This window comes from Cyprinodon tularosa, unplaced genomic scaffold (genome assembly GCF_016077235.1).
Source record: "Cyprinodon tularosa strain WSP-4 unplaced genomic scaffold, ASM1607723v1 ctg332, whole genome shotgun sequence".
NCBI lineage: Eukaryota > Metazoa > Chordata > Actinopteri > Cyprinodontiformes > Cyprinodontidae > Cyprinodon > Cyprinodon tularosa.
In genome coordinates this window covers 1,050,278-1,064,370 of record NW_024039044.1, presented here as the reverse complement: position 1 = coordinate 1,064,370, position 14,093 = coordinate 1,050,278, and the positions used below count along the sequence as shown (strand labels likewise).

Below are 14,093 nucleotides of genomic sequence, written 5' to 3'. Positions count from 1 at the left end.
AGTTATATTAAAATATACTTAGCAGATATGGTTCTGAAGCGGTCTCTAAATAATTTTATCATTGTGGGCTTTTTGTTAACTGAATGCTATATTCCTGAAAAAAATTAACGCTCATATTTTATTGTGTCGATTTATTGTGAGTATCGCTTTTTAAAATAAAATAAAATATAAAAAACGACGAAAATTACACAGGAACTAAAAAGCGAGCAGACCAAGTTCTACCCGGTGGCATTTAAAGACGCACAAAATGTCGCTGTTACCCTGGCAACACGATTCCAAAGCTGTTGATGATCAACCGTTCAAACGATTTATTCAAATAAGCATCCGGGAAACAAGAGTTTTCATCTCAAACAGTTTAAGGTTTGTGTTTCTAACTAACATCTGAACATTAGCACCTTCCAGATGTTTGAAAGTAGATGGAAAAGTTTCGGTTTGTAGATTTATTCACCAACGATTTGTCTGTTTCTGCCCAATTATTTGAACGATTAAGAAGAACCGGTTCATATGGAGGAAGAACTGTTTGCTCCGTCAAGGTGAGCTGGGCCTTGGATTTCTGAGAAAATGAGACTGAACAGAACCAGGAGATCAGTGCACCAAACGTCCTTTCAGACACTTTTGTTTATATCCCAGAGTTCTTAAGTTTCTCTGAGAATCAACGAGTTGTTAAAACTTTATAATTTTTAATATAATTTAATATTTAATTTAATTATAATATTTAATTTCATATAAATATTAAAGTTAATTTATTATGACATCCAGCAAGCTTTGACGTCTGTTTATCCATCCAATCATTCATTTTTGTACCAAGTGCATTTTGTAAGTCTTACCGCTGTAGAAATATGCACAAAGTTTTTCATTCAGTCTTATTAATAAAAAATAAAATACAAAAATAGATAAAAAAAAAATAAATTAATGTTCTTGAATCACTGCAGAAGTTATGGCTCATAGCTGTGTCCTCATGGCTCACTGCCCTGCATGTTTTAGGTTATTCTTTACTGCCAGACTTGAATAAGTGAATGACTTTTCTGCAGCCCCTGATGGCTGCGTGGAGAGAATGCAATCATTTAATGCATGCGAGTTGCTTTGGGGTGTGTGTTGTAAAGTCATCTTGTCTAATACAATAGCAGTGGTTCCTACAGACGATGTAAAGTCCAAGCTTTTATTTTGGTAACCCACCCACGCTTGTCAGCAAGTAAATTTGCATATTAGTTAAATATTTAGGTCCACATTAAACATTTAGGTTGCTAGCTAAATGTTCAGTTTTTGGAAAAATTGGAGCAAAATATTTCGTATGGGAAACGAATATTTAATTGACAAATAAGTATTAACTTCACTTTAAAAGCTTAAAATAGTGGTTCCACCTGAAAAACATTCCTCAGTTTCCGTCATAAAAATACAAACAAGTGTATTTCCAATTTACAGCTTGGGAGCTGTACTTGCTTTAATTTACATATCTAATTTCAGGCTGAATTTGCCCCTAAGACCGTCAGGGCTTAAGGATTTAATATGTTGAGTTTGAAAAATGAATATTTAATTTGCAAAATAAATGTTTCACCTGGATTACAACATTTAGATTGGAACTAAATATTAGATTATACTAGCTTAATGTTTAAATTGTAAATTTAATACAAATGTTTTAGCTTGGAAATGTTGAAATTGTTTAAAAATGTATGAATAATATATTGATTATAAGAGTTTAAATATTAAGCTCAATTTTTTTTCTCATATTAAAGGCTAATTAACACCAATTTTTTCTGCGAATAATTGATAAGGTAATGTTACAAACTGCATCCCATAAGCTGAAGCAGTCACATCTAAAACATGCAGGACATTGGGTCATCATGTGGTCTCAGCTCTACAGTTCTCAGTAGTGGTTTTAGGCTACCAAAAGGAATTGGCTCAGTGTTGACACCTGAGCCTACCAGTATCCTTATATTGGTTAGATTGGTAAAGGTTATACTTTATGCAGTTGAACCTGTTTGGAGTCTTTCTGTTTTAAACTGTGAAGCGAAGCAACTTTTCTCTGTCCGCTTTCCTCCTCCAGTTCTTCAGCTGCTGAAGCAGCCTTCGATGCTGTTATTTGCTGCATATTGGAAATCATGATGGGTAATTTAACTGTCCTCATCTGTGAATACGTGAAGCTGGTGAATGTGGAGTTAGTAGGATCATTTTTGGTGACCTTTTGGGGTTTCTGGATTTTTTATTCTAATTTCTGAGAGACAAATCTGATAATTACTGATTATTATCAGTAGTTTAGCATTAACAGTTTTCTTTATTTTCATTACTTTATTTCAGAGGAGGACTTTCAACACCTTAAGCAGAGATTCATGGATCAGTATTACCAGGAATTTGATGAATCTGATGAGAACAAGCTCAGCTACACTTCAATCTTCAATGAATACGTCAGTAGAAGATAACTGCGTCCTTGTTTGGATCTGTTTTAGTTAATGACAACATCCTTTATCTCTGGCTCATTTGTCATGTAGGTGGACCTGTTGGAGAAGCCTCTGGAGCAGTATCTGATGACGAGGATTCCTGGATTCAACATGAACACCTTCACAAAGATGCTCATGTGAGGTGTACCGTCAGATCATAACTACGGAACCTCAGAGCTGCCATTCCAATAGAGCAAACTTATGTAACTGTTAAAGTTTTATTGTTCTAATGTGGACTTTCTTATTTATTACCTAATCATGTTTTAATGTTAAAATAACAATAAATAATATCATAAGTATGTGTCTTGTAGTATGATGAGAAAAGATGGTTCAAACCTGAAACAGAGGTTTGCCTCTGTGGTTCTAAGCCTTTGTTAGCAGCTCTGAGGCTCCTAAAGGGAGTCGGGTCTCATTCAAGCTCCTGATGCCTGGAGGCAGAGTTGTTCTGATGTCTGACCACTAGATGGTGGATTTGCACCTGGTGTGATTAGACTAAAAGGGTTTTTTTTTGCTTTTATTTGCAGGCAGCACAAAGAAGAAGTCCCAAATGATGTGTTGGACATGTTGTTGACATTCACAGACTTCCTGGGCTTCAAGGAGATGTTTTTAGAGTACAGAGCTGTGAGTAGACTGAAGGAGGGAGAACATGCAAAGAGCTTCTCTGGGCTTGTTTTTACCTTAGTAATGATATGCTTACATACTGTGGTGTAACCGATGTAAAAGTATTGCTGCTGTTCTACACCTTTAAAGAAAATCGGTTATCAGATGTTACATACTTGTGTCTGGCGCCGTCATTCTTGTTTCCCCAAATCTGCTCTAAAAGTCATTAAAGATGGACGCTCTGCATATGAACTACTCTGTCTGCTTTCATGTAATTTCAGACAAAAGAGGGCAGAGGCGTGGATTCGAGTCAGAGTCTGGTGGTGACGTGCCTGAATCCTGCAGACTCCAACCGACCCTGCTGAAGTGACTCTGGCTGCATTTTGAAGCTGAAAGGTCCAGAGATCTTCTGGATACATCTCCTGTGTGAATCATCATAGCTCTTGTTGTAAATGGACTTAGAAGGTCTGTGTGTAGCTATAATATTTCATAAACTTAGTCTGTCTGAGAGTCATGACCTTCCATTTGATATCATCCTCTGACTCACATGTTTTACATAATAAATAGTTTTTAATTCTAATTGGTCGATGAAGAGATTATCCTGATGGGTGAATAGATGTCACAAGCATTAAAAGTGATCTGTTTTTAAACTAAGAGCATTTAGTTCTTTTATTTTAAACTCATGTTTCAACGATAACCACAAACATCCTGTTTATCAACCAGTCTTTACAAAATCTCATTACAGCACAGAAGAAGTTCGGCATAAAACCACACAGATGTTGCTGCAAGCTTTCTCCTATGATGGGGTCGGGGACGGGCATTCCCTGTAAACATAAAGTAAACATTTTTCTCTGATAATTTGGATATTAAACTAGGGACAGAAGCAGCATGAACATAATGAGGATATATGAAACATTTTGTTTCTGCTGATTTCAGAAACATAGTGTTTTCAAACGTTAGATTTACTTCCTACATAAAAAGCTGCTCTCTGACATTCCTTCCCTTTTGCTGGGTTTATCCAAAACTGTTTTGTTTCATCTCAAAGTCTTCAATATGATCTCCTCATCAACCAGGGTGATCAAGAACCTCCGCAATTACATGAGGTCTGGTTATAAGGATTAAAAGATGGGAACACATCAGCGCGGATTAGCTGGGTCTCACCTTTTCAGTCCACATGGTTCCTAAGTTCAACAGCATTCCTTCACACGGTTCCTACAGTCAACAGCGTTCCTTCACACGATTCCTACAGTCAACAGCGTTCCTTCACACGGTTCCTACAGTCAACAGCGTTCCTTCACACGGTTCCTACAGTCAACAGCGTTCATGCACACGGTTCCTTCATTCAAAAGGGTTCCTGCACATGGTTCATACGTTCATTAGGGTTCCTACAGTGTTCTTACAGGCAGTTTCTACTTCCACCAGGGTTACTAGGTTCCACATGTTTTTTCTACATTCCACAGAGTTCTTACATAAGGTTTCTACAATTCACAGAAATCATATGTTTCCACAGAGTTCGTTCATATGATTCAATAGGGTATTTGAGAACCCTGAAACATATTTCTCTAAATAATAGCTGTCTTTGGGAATCAAGACTTTGAATTGCAGCTGTGTTTGTTAAACCGCTTCTGGGTCAGATGTCAGTCGCAGAGGCTAAATAGAATAAAGCTTTTAAGCTATTTACTGTAGGGTGACCCGGTCCGGAGTTTGTCATAGAACTAGTTGACTCAGTCCATGTGAAACAAACTGTGAAATAATGGTTTACCATTCAACCGATTCAGAAGACACTTAAGCACCATCTTTTTTCATGATCTGTGGGATACACTGAGGACAAACCGAACTGGTTTGATGTGTTCTGTGGTCAAATGGTTGAAATAATGAAGGAAAGATGAGAAAAATAATACTTAAACTGGGGAAATCTGTAGAAACATCTGATTTAAATGGGATGGATATGACTGCTGCAGGTCCGTTGTGCTTAAGTCTGTCAGTTCAAAATGTGTGGGTGCTGCTGGGAGAGTACCTGTCTGCCATCAGGTCAGCTCTTTACATTTAAGCTTTACCTCCAACTATTTCCTTGTTTTTCAAAGCAAAATTAAGAATTTTGTAAAAATCATGTTAGCCATTGCTCTGCCTGGGATGATTACTGGGCCCCGGGGCCTCTTTATATTGATGGTGTTAAAACCCGGCGCTGGTGATCTGCCATGAGCTCCAGTCAGATGTTTCAGGAGCAGTTTCTGAGTTCCCAGGGTCCTAGGTGGGCACCGTGCTGGTGGCTGCGTTTCCTCCATCGCCCCTCCAGTCCAGATAAGCCAGGTAAGCACTGGCACCGTACAGCAGGGTCAGCGCTGCCCCGAAGAACTGCAGACAGACACATAAGGAAAGAGATTAAACTCCTCAGCTGATCTATGATCCCTGACTTTCTGTAATAATACCTGGTCTGGTGGCAGAAAGTATCAACACCAACTTTTTATCTAGATGTTTCTTTATTTTTACTCAAGTGTTTTGGTGACATTTTTTACATTAAATTCTTTTTAATTTTTCTTTCTTTGCACCATTTTTCTTCTTTTCTAAGATGCCAGATCCATCTGTTCCTGCAGCAAAGGTTTAGAATTTAAAGTTTTTCTAACTTGAATCTAAAATTAATGAGCCATTGTTCCTGGAAGAATCCACTAAATACTAACTTGTGTGTCAGAGGAGCAGTAAAAAGGAGCTGATAAGATGATCTGAAGTAAAGCAGATCTGAGTTGAGTGGGTGAAAGGGTGTGAGGAATCAGATGGCTGTAAAACAAACCAGACTTTAGTCTTTGCTGGCTGTAATACCCTCAGCTGATCTGTAGATTTCCATCTGCTGCTTGTCACCTACAACATTTTAGATACTGAGATGTTCCAGAAATCATCTGAACAATCTCCAGTGGAGGCTCAGTCTCCCCTCAGGGCCTTTTGTCAAAGCTTACAGTGAGCAAAATAAGTATTTGAACTCCCTACTCTTTTACAAGTTCATCCACTTAGAAATCATGGAGGGGTCCAATATCAGCCGGGATGACACCACCAGCATGGATAGAGACAGTTCACCAAAGAAAGGGTTGGAGTATACATTACAACCTCTGTGTTCAGATCAAACCCACTACTAATTCTTCTGGTACAATGGAACTGCCTGCAGTCCAAAGTAGAATACTTCATGCGTCCACGTAGCTGATGAGTGGCTGTTAAGCTCTGAGCAGAACCATAATGTCAACAGAACCATGGAAATCTTACAGCAGCAGCTCCAATGTGTCCAAAGAAGTAGGAGCCTTTAAAGACATTCGCAGTGGCTGCGTTGGTGATGAAGGCCGTGAGGTAGAGGAGCGTGGCCACACCTGTGTACATCATCACCTATCAGAGACAGAAACCCAATTTATTAAAGCATGTCTTCCCTTTCACTTAAGAATCACTCTATCATTACATAACCAACATGAGCTTTTTAATAACATAATTAAGTCCTCTTGTTTGTTGTTGTTGATTTCAAGGGTTTGCAGAAACAGGAAACGGTATCACAATGTGTTACCGTTTCCTGTCTTAGTGCATGTCATGCACTAAGACATCTGTTAGATGGGACAGGCCTTACGGTTAAAGCCCAGGGAACGACTGTCAGTCTCTGTGGGACACTGAACAGGAGGACGAAGAAGAGGATGATGGTGAGAAGCCACAGAGTGACTTCCACGAACATCACCCAGCCGTATGCTGCATGAGGCATATATGGGGTGCTGGCGATCAGTGCCCAGGGGAACAGGCCCACCACCTAAAGATAAGAAAGGGAACAGAGCAGGGTGAGAAATGATTCAGGACCTGTGACCCAACTACACCCTAGAGCATAAACATAGGCCCCTAGATATGGGTCTCCATGGAAACAAATGAAGTGGTTCTTGATAGTTTTTCTGTGCTTAACCCTTTAGCTTTAGAACATATGGAAATGTATTCTAGAAAAAAAAAAAAAGCCATGCAATTCAAGATCAGCTCAATGACTGGAGGGCATCTAAGTCATGTGACCACAAAACAAGCCCACATCATCAGCCCTCCACCACCATGCTGGGTTGCTGGTAGAGATGTTGATGCTCATGTCGTATTTGGTTCTGTTCATCATGATCCAACATCTCTACTTTGTTCTGGTCTCTCTAGAGGGTGTTTTCCCAGAAGTTTTGTTCTTCATCCAGATGTAGCTTTGCTACCTAAGTCTTGCTGCCCTCTTTCACCTTCAACCCTCCCAGCGAACCAGTCTGGTTCAGGGTCATGACCTTTAACCTTTTACCTGCCAAGAGATCCCTATAGAGTCCAGGTTAGCTTAAATTTGGCAGCTGTCCTAGGGATGGAGATGACCTGAAACTTTTTTCCAGATTAGCAGCAGTTGCTAATCTAAGGTTATTCCTGATGTGTATTCAATGTACCAAACAGAGATGAATCCTGCTTTTATTGAACTGCTCACACTTGCGGGTGATGATTAATTTTAAGGTGTAGCATTTGTGTGCCCATTCTCTCTGAAATCAGCAGAGGAAGCAGGGAAGGATTTATTTTTTTCCAGTCTGGAAATGATCGATCCGTTCACCCTCATAGTCAGGAAGGTCTCACTGAGACCTTTCCTATAAGCAGGATATAACCTGCAAGTGTGAAGGGAAGCCAGTCTGGAGCCCAGATCAACCCCAACACTAAGCAGATCCCTAAAATCAAAAACATTGTGAGGTTTCTAATGCTGATGTTTAGGAGACAGCTTCATGAAAATGATTCTCCAGGTTTTCCTCCCCTTCCCGGGGTTCTTTTCTCTTAGGGTTCAGACATGACAGGATGGTCCATTATGCATGCAGAGATCATGTTTCTGTTTTTACACACCTGATACAACCCCAAACAATGCGTAGCTCTTCGGGTGACCTTTGCAAACCACCTGCCATAACTTCTGTTCTTTAAGGCAACAGAAAAGACCTAAGAATAAATATACTAAATTATCTTCAATAACAGCAGCAACAGGGTTTTTATAGGACTTTTAAATCAGATTAGTTCATTAATCTAGAGAAACTTCAGCATTATTTCTATAAAGACGTGCCCACCTGTGCTTCAAGGTATTAATAGCATGATAAATTCTGGATAAAGAGATGAAAGTTTGAACATTGCTCCACTAATGAGCAATGAAATTTATTCTGGAACTCTACATGCGTATTTTACTAGATTACGGTCGAGGTTAAAAATAAGACGTTTGACATCCTTTGTTTTCTCCAGCTGTTTGAACGACACACAGACCCATTTTGATATTTTTTTTGTAATTAAAACTGAGCAGAAAACCCCAGAAAAGACAAACAGAATGACCTCATTCCAAGGATTCTGTTTAGGGCTTGGCTCACAGTTATTCTGCTCAATATCATGTATTGATAACAAGGAAAGTTATTTATTATTTTTAATGAGCTATTTGCAGACTCGCCTTCTTTTAGTTAAGGACCTTGGACCCTGATTTGGTTCTCCCATTATTGCGGGGACTCATAAAGCAGTTAGGTGTGACGCAGATCGATCACTAACTGTTTGTTTTAAAGGCTGAGCTCCTCTCTGTGAGTCATTGGCCTCCTGGGGACAAAGATCCAATGAAACATTCAGTCACATGTCCTCATTGTGGACGGGGACTATAGTGAAATAGGAAGGACCTAAAGGGTCTCCTAGTCACATGATAATCATACCACAACATGGACACTTCCTGTCTTCATAAGACCTGAGTGTTTGTTGGAGACGTTTATGGTGCAGAAAGTAGAGCTTGTTAACATTGAAGTCTTCTGTTACCAAATGAACTGCGTGTAAACATATAAATGTTTAATCAGTCTCCTGTAAAGATAACAGCACTTTAAATGGTTCATAAAGTGTAGTCGCTGTTTAACTTATTGCTACTAATAACACGTAATTTGATCTAAGATTAACTCAAATGTTCTGCAGAGATACGGCTGCTGCTTTTTTTCACATCTTACATTTAAAAACTCAGAACTGACTCTGTGTGCAGCTTTCTAATATTTTCTTCACTCTCACTATTGGAGGTTAAAAACACACTTTTCCTCCTTTGACTTCGACTCATAGGAAGTGGTTTAAACCTCATTATTCTTGCCAGTGTTATTATTCCGCTTCATGAACAACCCTCCACTGCACAACAGCTCAGCTGTAGAGGTGGTCAGAAGCAGCAAATTCCTGGGGCTGCACATCACAGACAACCTCACCTGGAATGTAAGCAACACCTCACTAGTAAAAAGGGCACAAAAGCGTTGTACTTCCTGTGGAGTATGAGAAGAGCCCACCTGCCCCCACCCATCCTCACCACCTTCTACAGAAGCACCATAGAGAGCGTACTGACCATCTATCTTACTGTGTGGTCTGGAGGCTGCAGCGCCACAGACTGGAAGTAATTTATAAGAGTGTTGAAAACAGCAGAGAGGATCATTGGGGCTCCTCTTCCCTCCATTAAAGACATTTCATCCCAGCAATGCGTGTCCCGAGCCTGTAACATCATCAATGACCCCTCACACCCCCACCATGGACTGTTCTCCCTGTTGCCCTCTGGGAAGAGAAATGGCAGCATTCTATGCAGGTCCAACAGATTCTGCAACAGTTTCTTCCCCACCACCATCAGACAGCTGAATTGTTAAAAAAAAACTCTAAATCATGTCACAAACTCTGCAACACACTGATGCACAGTCACTTTATTCTGTTTCTTCTAATTGTTTATCATTTTGTCCAGATTTTTTTTTGACCATGTTGCTGTTTCATATGTGCTTTTTGAATAAAGTAGTATGGTATAGCAGAATATGGATATGGGGGAGGCCCTACCTGTGTGAAACATGGACTAAAAAAGAATGCTTTTATTTAAAAGTAGTGCTGAATGAAAACAAAACAAAAATATCTGACAGATCAGGTGGGCCTTATTGTTCTCTCAGACCTCTCCTGTTTCCCCCAGGAAGACCCTTAATGGTGCACTCCATTCAGCATATAAATAACCCTAAGTGATGATGATGACAATGGTGTAAAACAGGTTTTGATCATTGTCATCTGTCAATTACCAAAGCCTTTCCAATGGTAAAATGGTCCATAAAAAAAGATTTGGATAAACTAATCTTAGGTGTTTAAGTTTATAGAAGTTTATCTCAGCCTTGAATCTCAGCCTGAGAGTCGCAGGCAGCTGTCTGCTTCAAGGCCAGCTGGTAGCTTCATGCTAGCTGTTTAAGTGAGATCCTTTTATTTAAGGAAGTTTTGAGTCTGTCTAACAATACAGAAGCACAGTTACTGTGTCAACATATCAGTTATTTGATTTAGGAACTTTTTTGTCCTACGGTGATAATGTAATAAACTTGAACCATAATGTGTAGACTGTATTCAAACAGACAGTTCGTCTGTTTGGATGTCCTGCAGGTCCTTCAGATTAATATAAACATGTCAGACACAGAGGTTTACTAAATGGTTTGAATAAACATCAAATTAGTTTCTGCTTCAGTCTAAACAGTAACTTGATTTCAAGTATTAACAACAGAAGCTGACTTAAACGTTTCATTTAAAGGAGGCCCTAAAAGTGAGCCCAGTCTGCTTTCAACTGGACTAGAAACCTAATAATCACAGAATCCTTAATACCTTTAAAGGTTGTTCTGATTTACTTTTTTATGAAGACATCAGCGTCAGATCTTTTGAATCCAAATCAACTAATGGATTAATTTCTCTCAAAGTAGGAGATGGGCTCTAAATTCAGCAAGCTTAAGAATCATTTGATGTTTTTAGTCTGAGAGGGACAGATGAATCACATCCAGTCTTTTTGTTACAGTTCCAGATTTTTTACAATGTTCCTCTAAACATAAATATGAGCATTTTTAGTTGATCAGATAATATTTACATCTGCCTTTAACAGAAATCATGTTCTCTAGTCTTTCCTAATTTTTAAAATGGCTAAGCGAAATATTCCCATGACCTGTCCATGTCTGCCCTCTCTCACCAGCTGATAACTGGAGATCAGAACGGGTCCCTTCAGACTGTACGGTTTAAGCAGCTATAGGAAATGATTTGTGAAGCAGCTTCACAGCGTCTGCTGAAGGTGCAACAGCTTCTGCAACAGCTTTTTTCCCGCTCCCATCAGACTGTTGAACTGCTGAATTCTAAACTGGACTCCATCCCATTTTTTTGCACTAATGTTGCTGAATCCTTTAAAATAGGACAAAACTCAATGTTTAGTAGTTCATTTTGCACCATATTAATTTTTGTTCTGCACTGAATGTTTTCGGATTAATGCCCTTTTGCACCATTATTTAAACTGGTTTATTTTTCCTCCTACACCGTTTTACATTCTGATCACTGCTGCACTTTATATTGGTAATGTTTATCTTACTCCAACTGCAATACCATTTCCCTGTTGTAAGATGAATGCAATTAATTTCGTTTTGTATACAATCCGTGCATACAAAATGACAATAAAGTTTGGCTAAGTCTAACTATTGCTGCTCCAGTAAGTTTACTAAAGACTATTATTTATTCAGGATTTCACACATTTGCTAAACACATATATAGATATATATGAAGCATTTCCCTATTTTGTTCCTCCTTCAGTGAAGTACATTTTTAAAAACCTATCACAAAACATCTGTACAAGACTGGTTAATATTAGTAAGAGTACTGTGCTTAATAGATGATGATGAATTTGATCTTGCCTAGCAGCTTGTGGTGTTTTCTAGTGTTCCCTCACTATGAAGGAGAGCAATTAAAGTGGTTCTTACTATTTCAGTAATCATCAGTATGCCTTGGATGCTCCTCACAAATGAAACATCCATCTTAGTTGTGACCCTGGCTGTCATCCCGCTGAGCCTGTTACCCCCCTGATGGGTGTTCTGGTAGTTGGGAGTGCTGGTCTCTGTGGTAACCTTGGAGGGGAAGTCTGCCATGATGCCACAACCTGTCGCCTCCTTAGATATCAGTAACAAAATTATCCAGTCTGGGTTCAGCTACCAGTAGCAGCCTAGATTAGATCAGAAGTGACCAAAGCTGCAATGGGAAGTCCTCTTAAAAAAAAGTTAGAACATCAAAGCCTGGCAAACCAAAAAAGGAAAACTCAGGTGTCCACCTGTCAGCCTGGAGCCTGCTCTGATAGGTATGAAATGGTGGCATGAAGAGAGTTCCTCCTGTTCTTACACACCCACACACACACCATGTGTTTCGTCATCTTCCTCCTATCTGCTCGGCCTTTTATCACTACATCCTCCTCCCTGTCGCACCTCCCATATGGCTCTCAGGGGCCACTTACCTGGGTAACTCATTAATGTGTTGGAAGGACAAAAAAAAACACACCAAAACCGATTCAAAGGCGCCCTCTAGCTACAATATACAAAACTTGCAGCCTTACATGATTTGTCTACACAAAAATGTAGTCACATATTATCACTTGGTTGTTTTCAACCAGTATATAAATATCAAAACTACAAACACGTTTTCCTTTCAAAGTTACTTTTTCCCATGGTGCTTCACCATTTAGCCTTTTTTGAACAGTAAAAATTATTAAAACATTTGCACATATCCAGTGTCTAATGCTGCAGGTTTTTATACTGCATAAGGATTACTGTTACATTATTTTACTGAGCTGATTAGGAGTGTGATGCACTGCTATAGGCTCAGTGATGGTGCTGGAAGGAAAAGCAGCATAACAGGTGTTGCGCCAAGGAAGGTATCTCTAAGGAACATATTTCCCCTGCATTATTCACTACGGTTCAACTGGAAGTGGAAAACGGCAGAGGACCGAGCACACAGCTTTGAGGATTTACGGTGTTAACAGCATTAGTCCTGGAGGTTCAGCTGCTTAACAGGTCCTTTTCAAGTACTGCATAAATAAAGCTGGGCTAATATTTTTTTACATTAAAATAACAAAATATATTAATACATTTTATGTATAAGGTATGTGACCCCTTTCTACTTCTATGGATCACTTCTGTGGACTTGATGCGGTCCAACAAAGAATATTCTTCCAGAGAAAACTAACAAGGAGGAACATTTGATAATAGCTGCTGGTCATCTTTATTCATCCTTCAGTATTCAGTCGAGTGGGTTCATCCATCACCCTCCAAACTACTACAAAGAAATGGGTGTGCAGAGAGGCTCAATAAGGCTAGCATAGGTTATATAACTGTCATCGGCTCCATACATAGTGCATCTATACCAACAAAATACCATTTGCAGATCAAATTTTAATAATTTATTCAGCTATAAAAGGTAGCAACATTTTTAACACAGTGGAGCTTAGAAAGAATAAAATAAAAACAGGGGTAACGGCTAAAGTTGAAATAAGCAAACTTTATTAACCCGAAGATGTAAATTATAAGGCTTTAGAAACACAATCTAAAAACATTTTAACATTGAAAACAATCTTTTTTGCGTCGGACTCAATTTCAATTCATCTTAATTCAGATATTAAGGCAAAAAAGCATCAGAATGAGCGGCCATCAGTGAATCTGTCATTAAAATAAATACCATCTGAATAATATGAAGCAGTTTGATTCCAAACTCTGCACGCCACACCAGTAACATTCCCCGAACCTTTAAAAATTTTACATCCTCGAAGTGGTTTCATTTTGAATAAATAGTATTTCATAGGTAACATCATATCGTTGCCATTTGCTTGTTATAATCACTCAGTTCTGGCAGGAGAAGTTCAAACCGTTTCAATCCTGATCTGTATGGAAGCAATTAATAGCGTCAAGTTTCCAGTCCACAGCTGGGACAACTGGACAGACGTATCCTCAGGAGTAAAACTTGCTGTTGTTTATCTTCTTCTCCTTTGGCCTGAAGAAGAATCATGCATTAGTTTGACATCAGCTGACATCTCAGAGTTTGATGTTACATGTACTTAAAATCACTTCTATTTCATATGCAGAGTTACTCAACATATATTTATATCTATCTATATAAGATATATATAATATTTGTATTTTATTTTCTTTTCCTAAGGGATCATCAAAGTATTTTTGAATTTTAATAGAATTTATCTGATATTCTTTCTAATTTAGCTTCTCAGAGAGGGTAGGAATCAAGAATAAGAAT

General features: G+C 38.9%; 3 protein-coding genes across 4 annotated transcripts in view; 1 reads left to right on the top strand and 2 right to left on the bottom strand.

Moving 5' to 3' along the window:
* Positions 1–236: 236 nt before the first annotated feature.
* LOC119789168 (ADP-ribosylation factor-like 2 binding protein) lies at positions 237–3,689 on the top strand. Of its 2 annotated transcripts, none has more exons than XM_038293964.1 (7): positions 237–360; positions 491–533; positions 2,045–2,106; positions 2,296–2,402; positions 2,487–2,572; positions 2,960–3,056; positions 3,317–3,689. In XM_038293964.1, the coding sequence occupies exons 2-7, from the start codon at positions 505–507 to the stop codon at positions 3,398–3,400; spliced, it is 465 nt and encodes a 154-aa protein (XP_038149892.1). In that variant the 5' UTR covers positions 237–360; positions 491–504; the 3' UTR covers positions 3,401–3,689. The 2 variants fall into 2 exon arrangements, with proteins under 2 accessions (XP_038149892.1, XP_038149893.1); XM_038293965.1 differs by having other exon boundaries at positions 239–360; positions 494–533.
* On the bottom strand, positions 2,935–12,233 carry LOC119789166 (plasmolipin). Its single transcript, XM_038293963.1, has 4 exons — positions 11,783–12,233; positions 6,637–6,810; positions 6,288–6,404; positions 2,935–5,390 (listed from the first exon to the last, which is right to left on the bottom strand). Exons 1-4 carry the CDS (start codon positions 11,945–11,947, stop codon positions 5,283–5,285), a joined length of 564 nt encoding a protein of 187 aa, XP_038149891.1. The 5' UTR covers positions 11,948–12,233; the 3' UTR covers positions 2,935–5,282.
* Positions 12,234–13,233: 1,000 nt separating this feature from the next.
* Positions 13,234–14,093, bottom strand: part of plcg2 (phospholipase C, gamma 2) — a 47,444-nt gene continuing 46,584 nt past the window's right edge. The window contains exon 33 of the mRNA XM_038293961.1: positions 13,234–13,835. Coding sequence (XP_038149889.1) covers positions 13,793–13,835 — 43 coding nt within the window. The 3' untranslated portion in view covers positions 13,234–13,792. The remainder of the gene's footprint in view (positions 13,836–14,093) is intronic.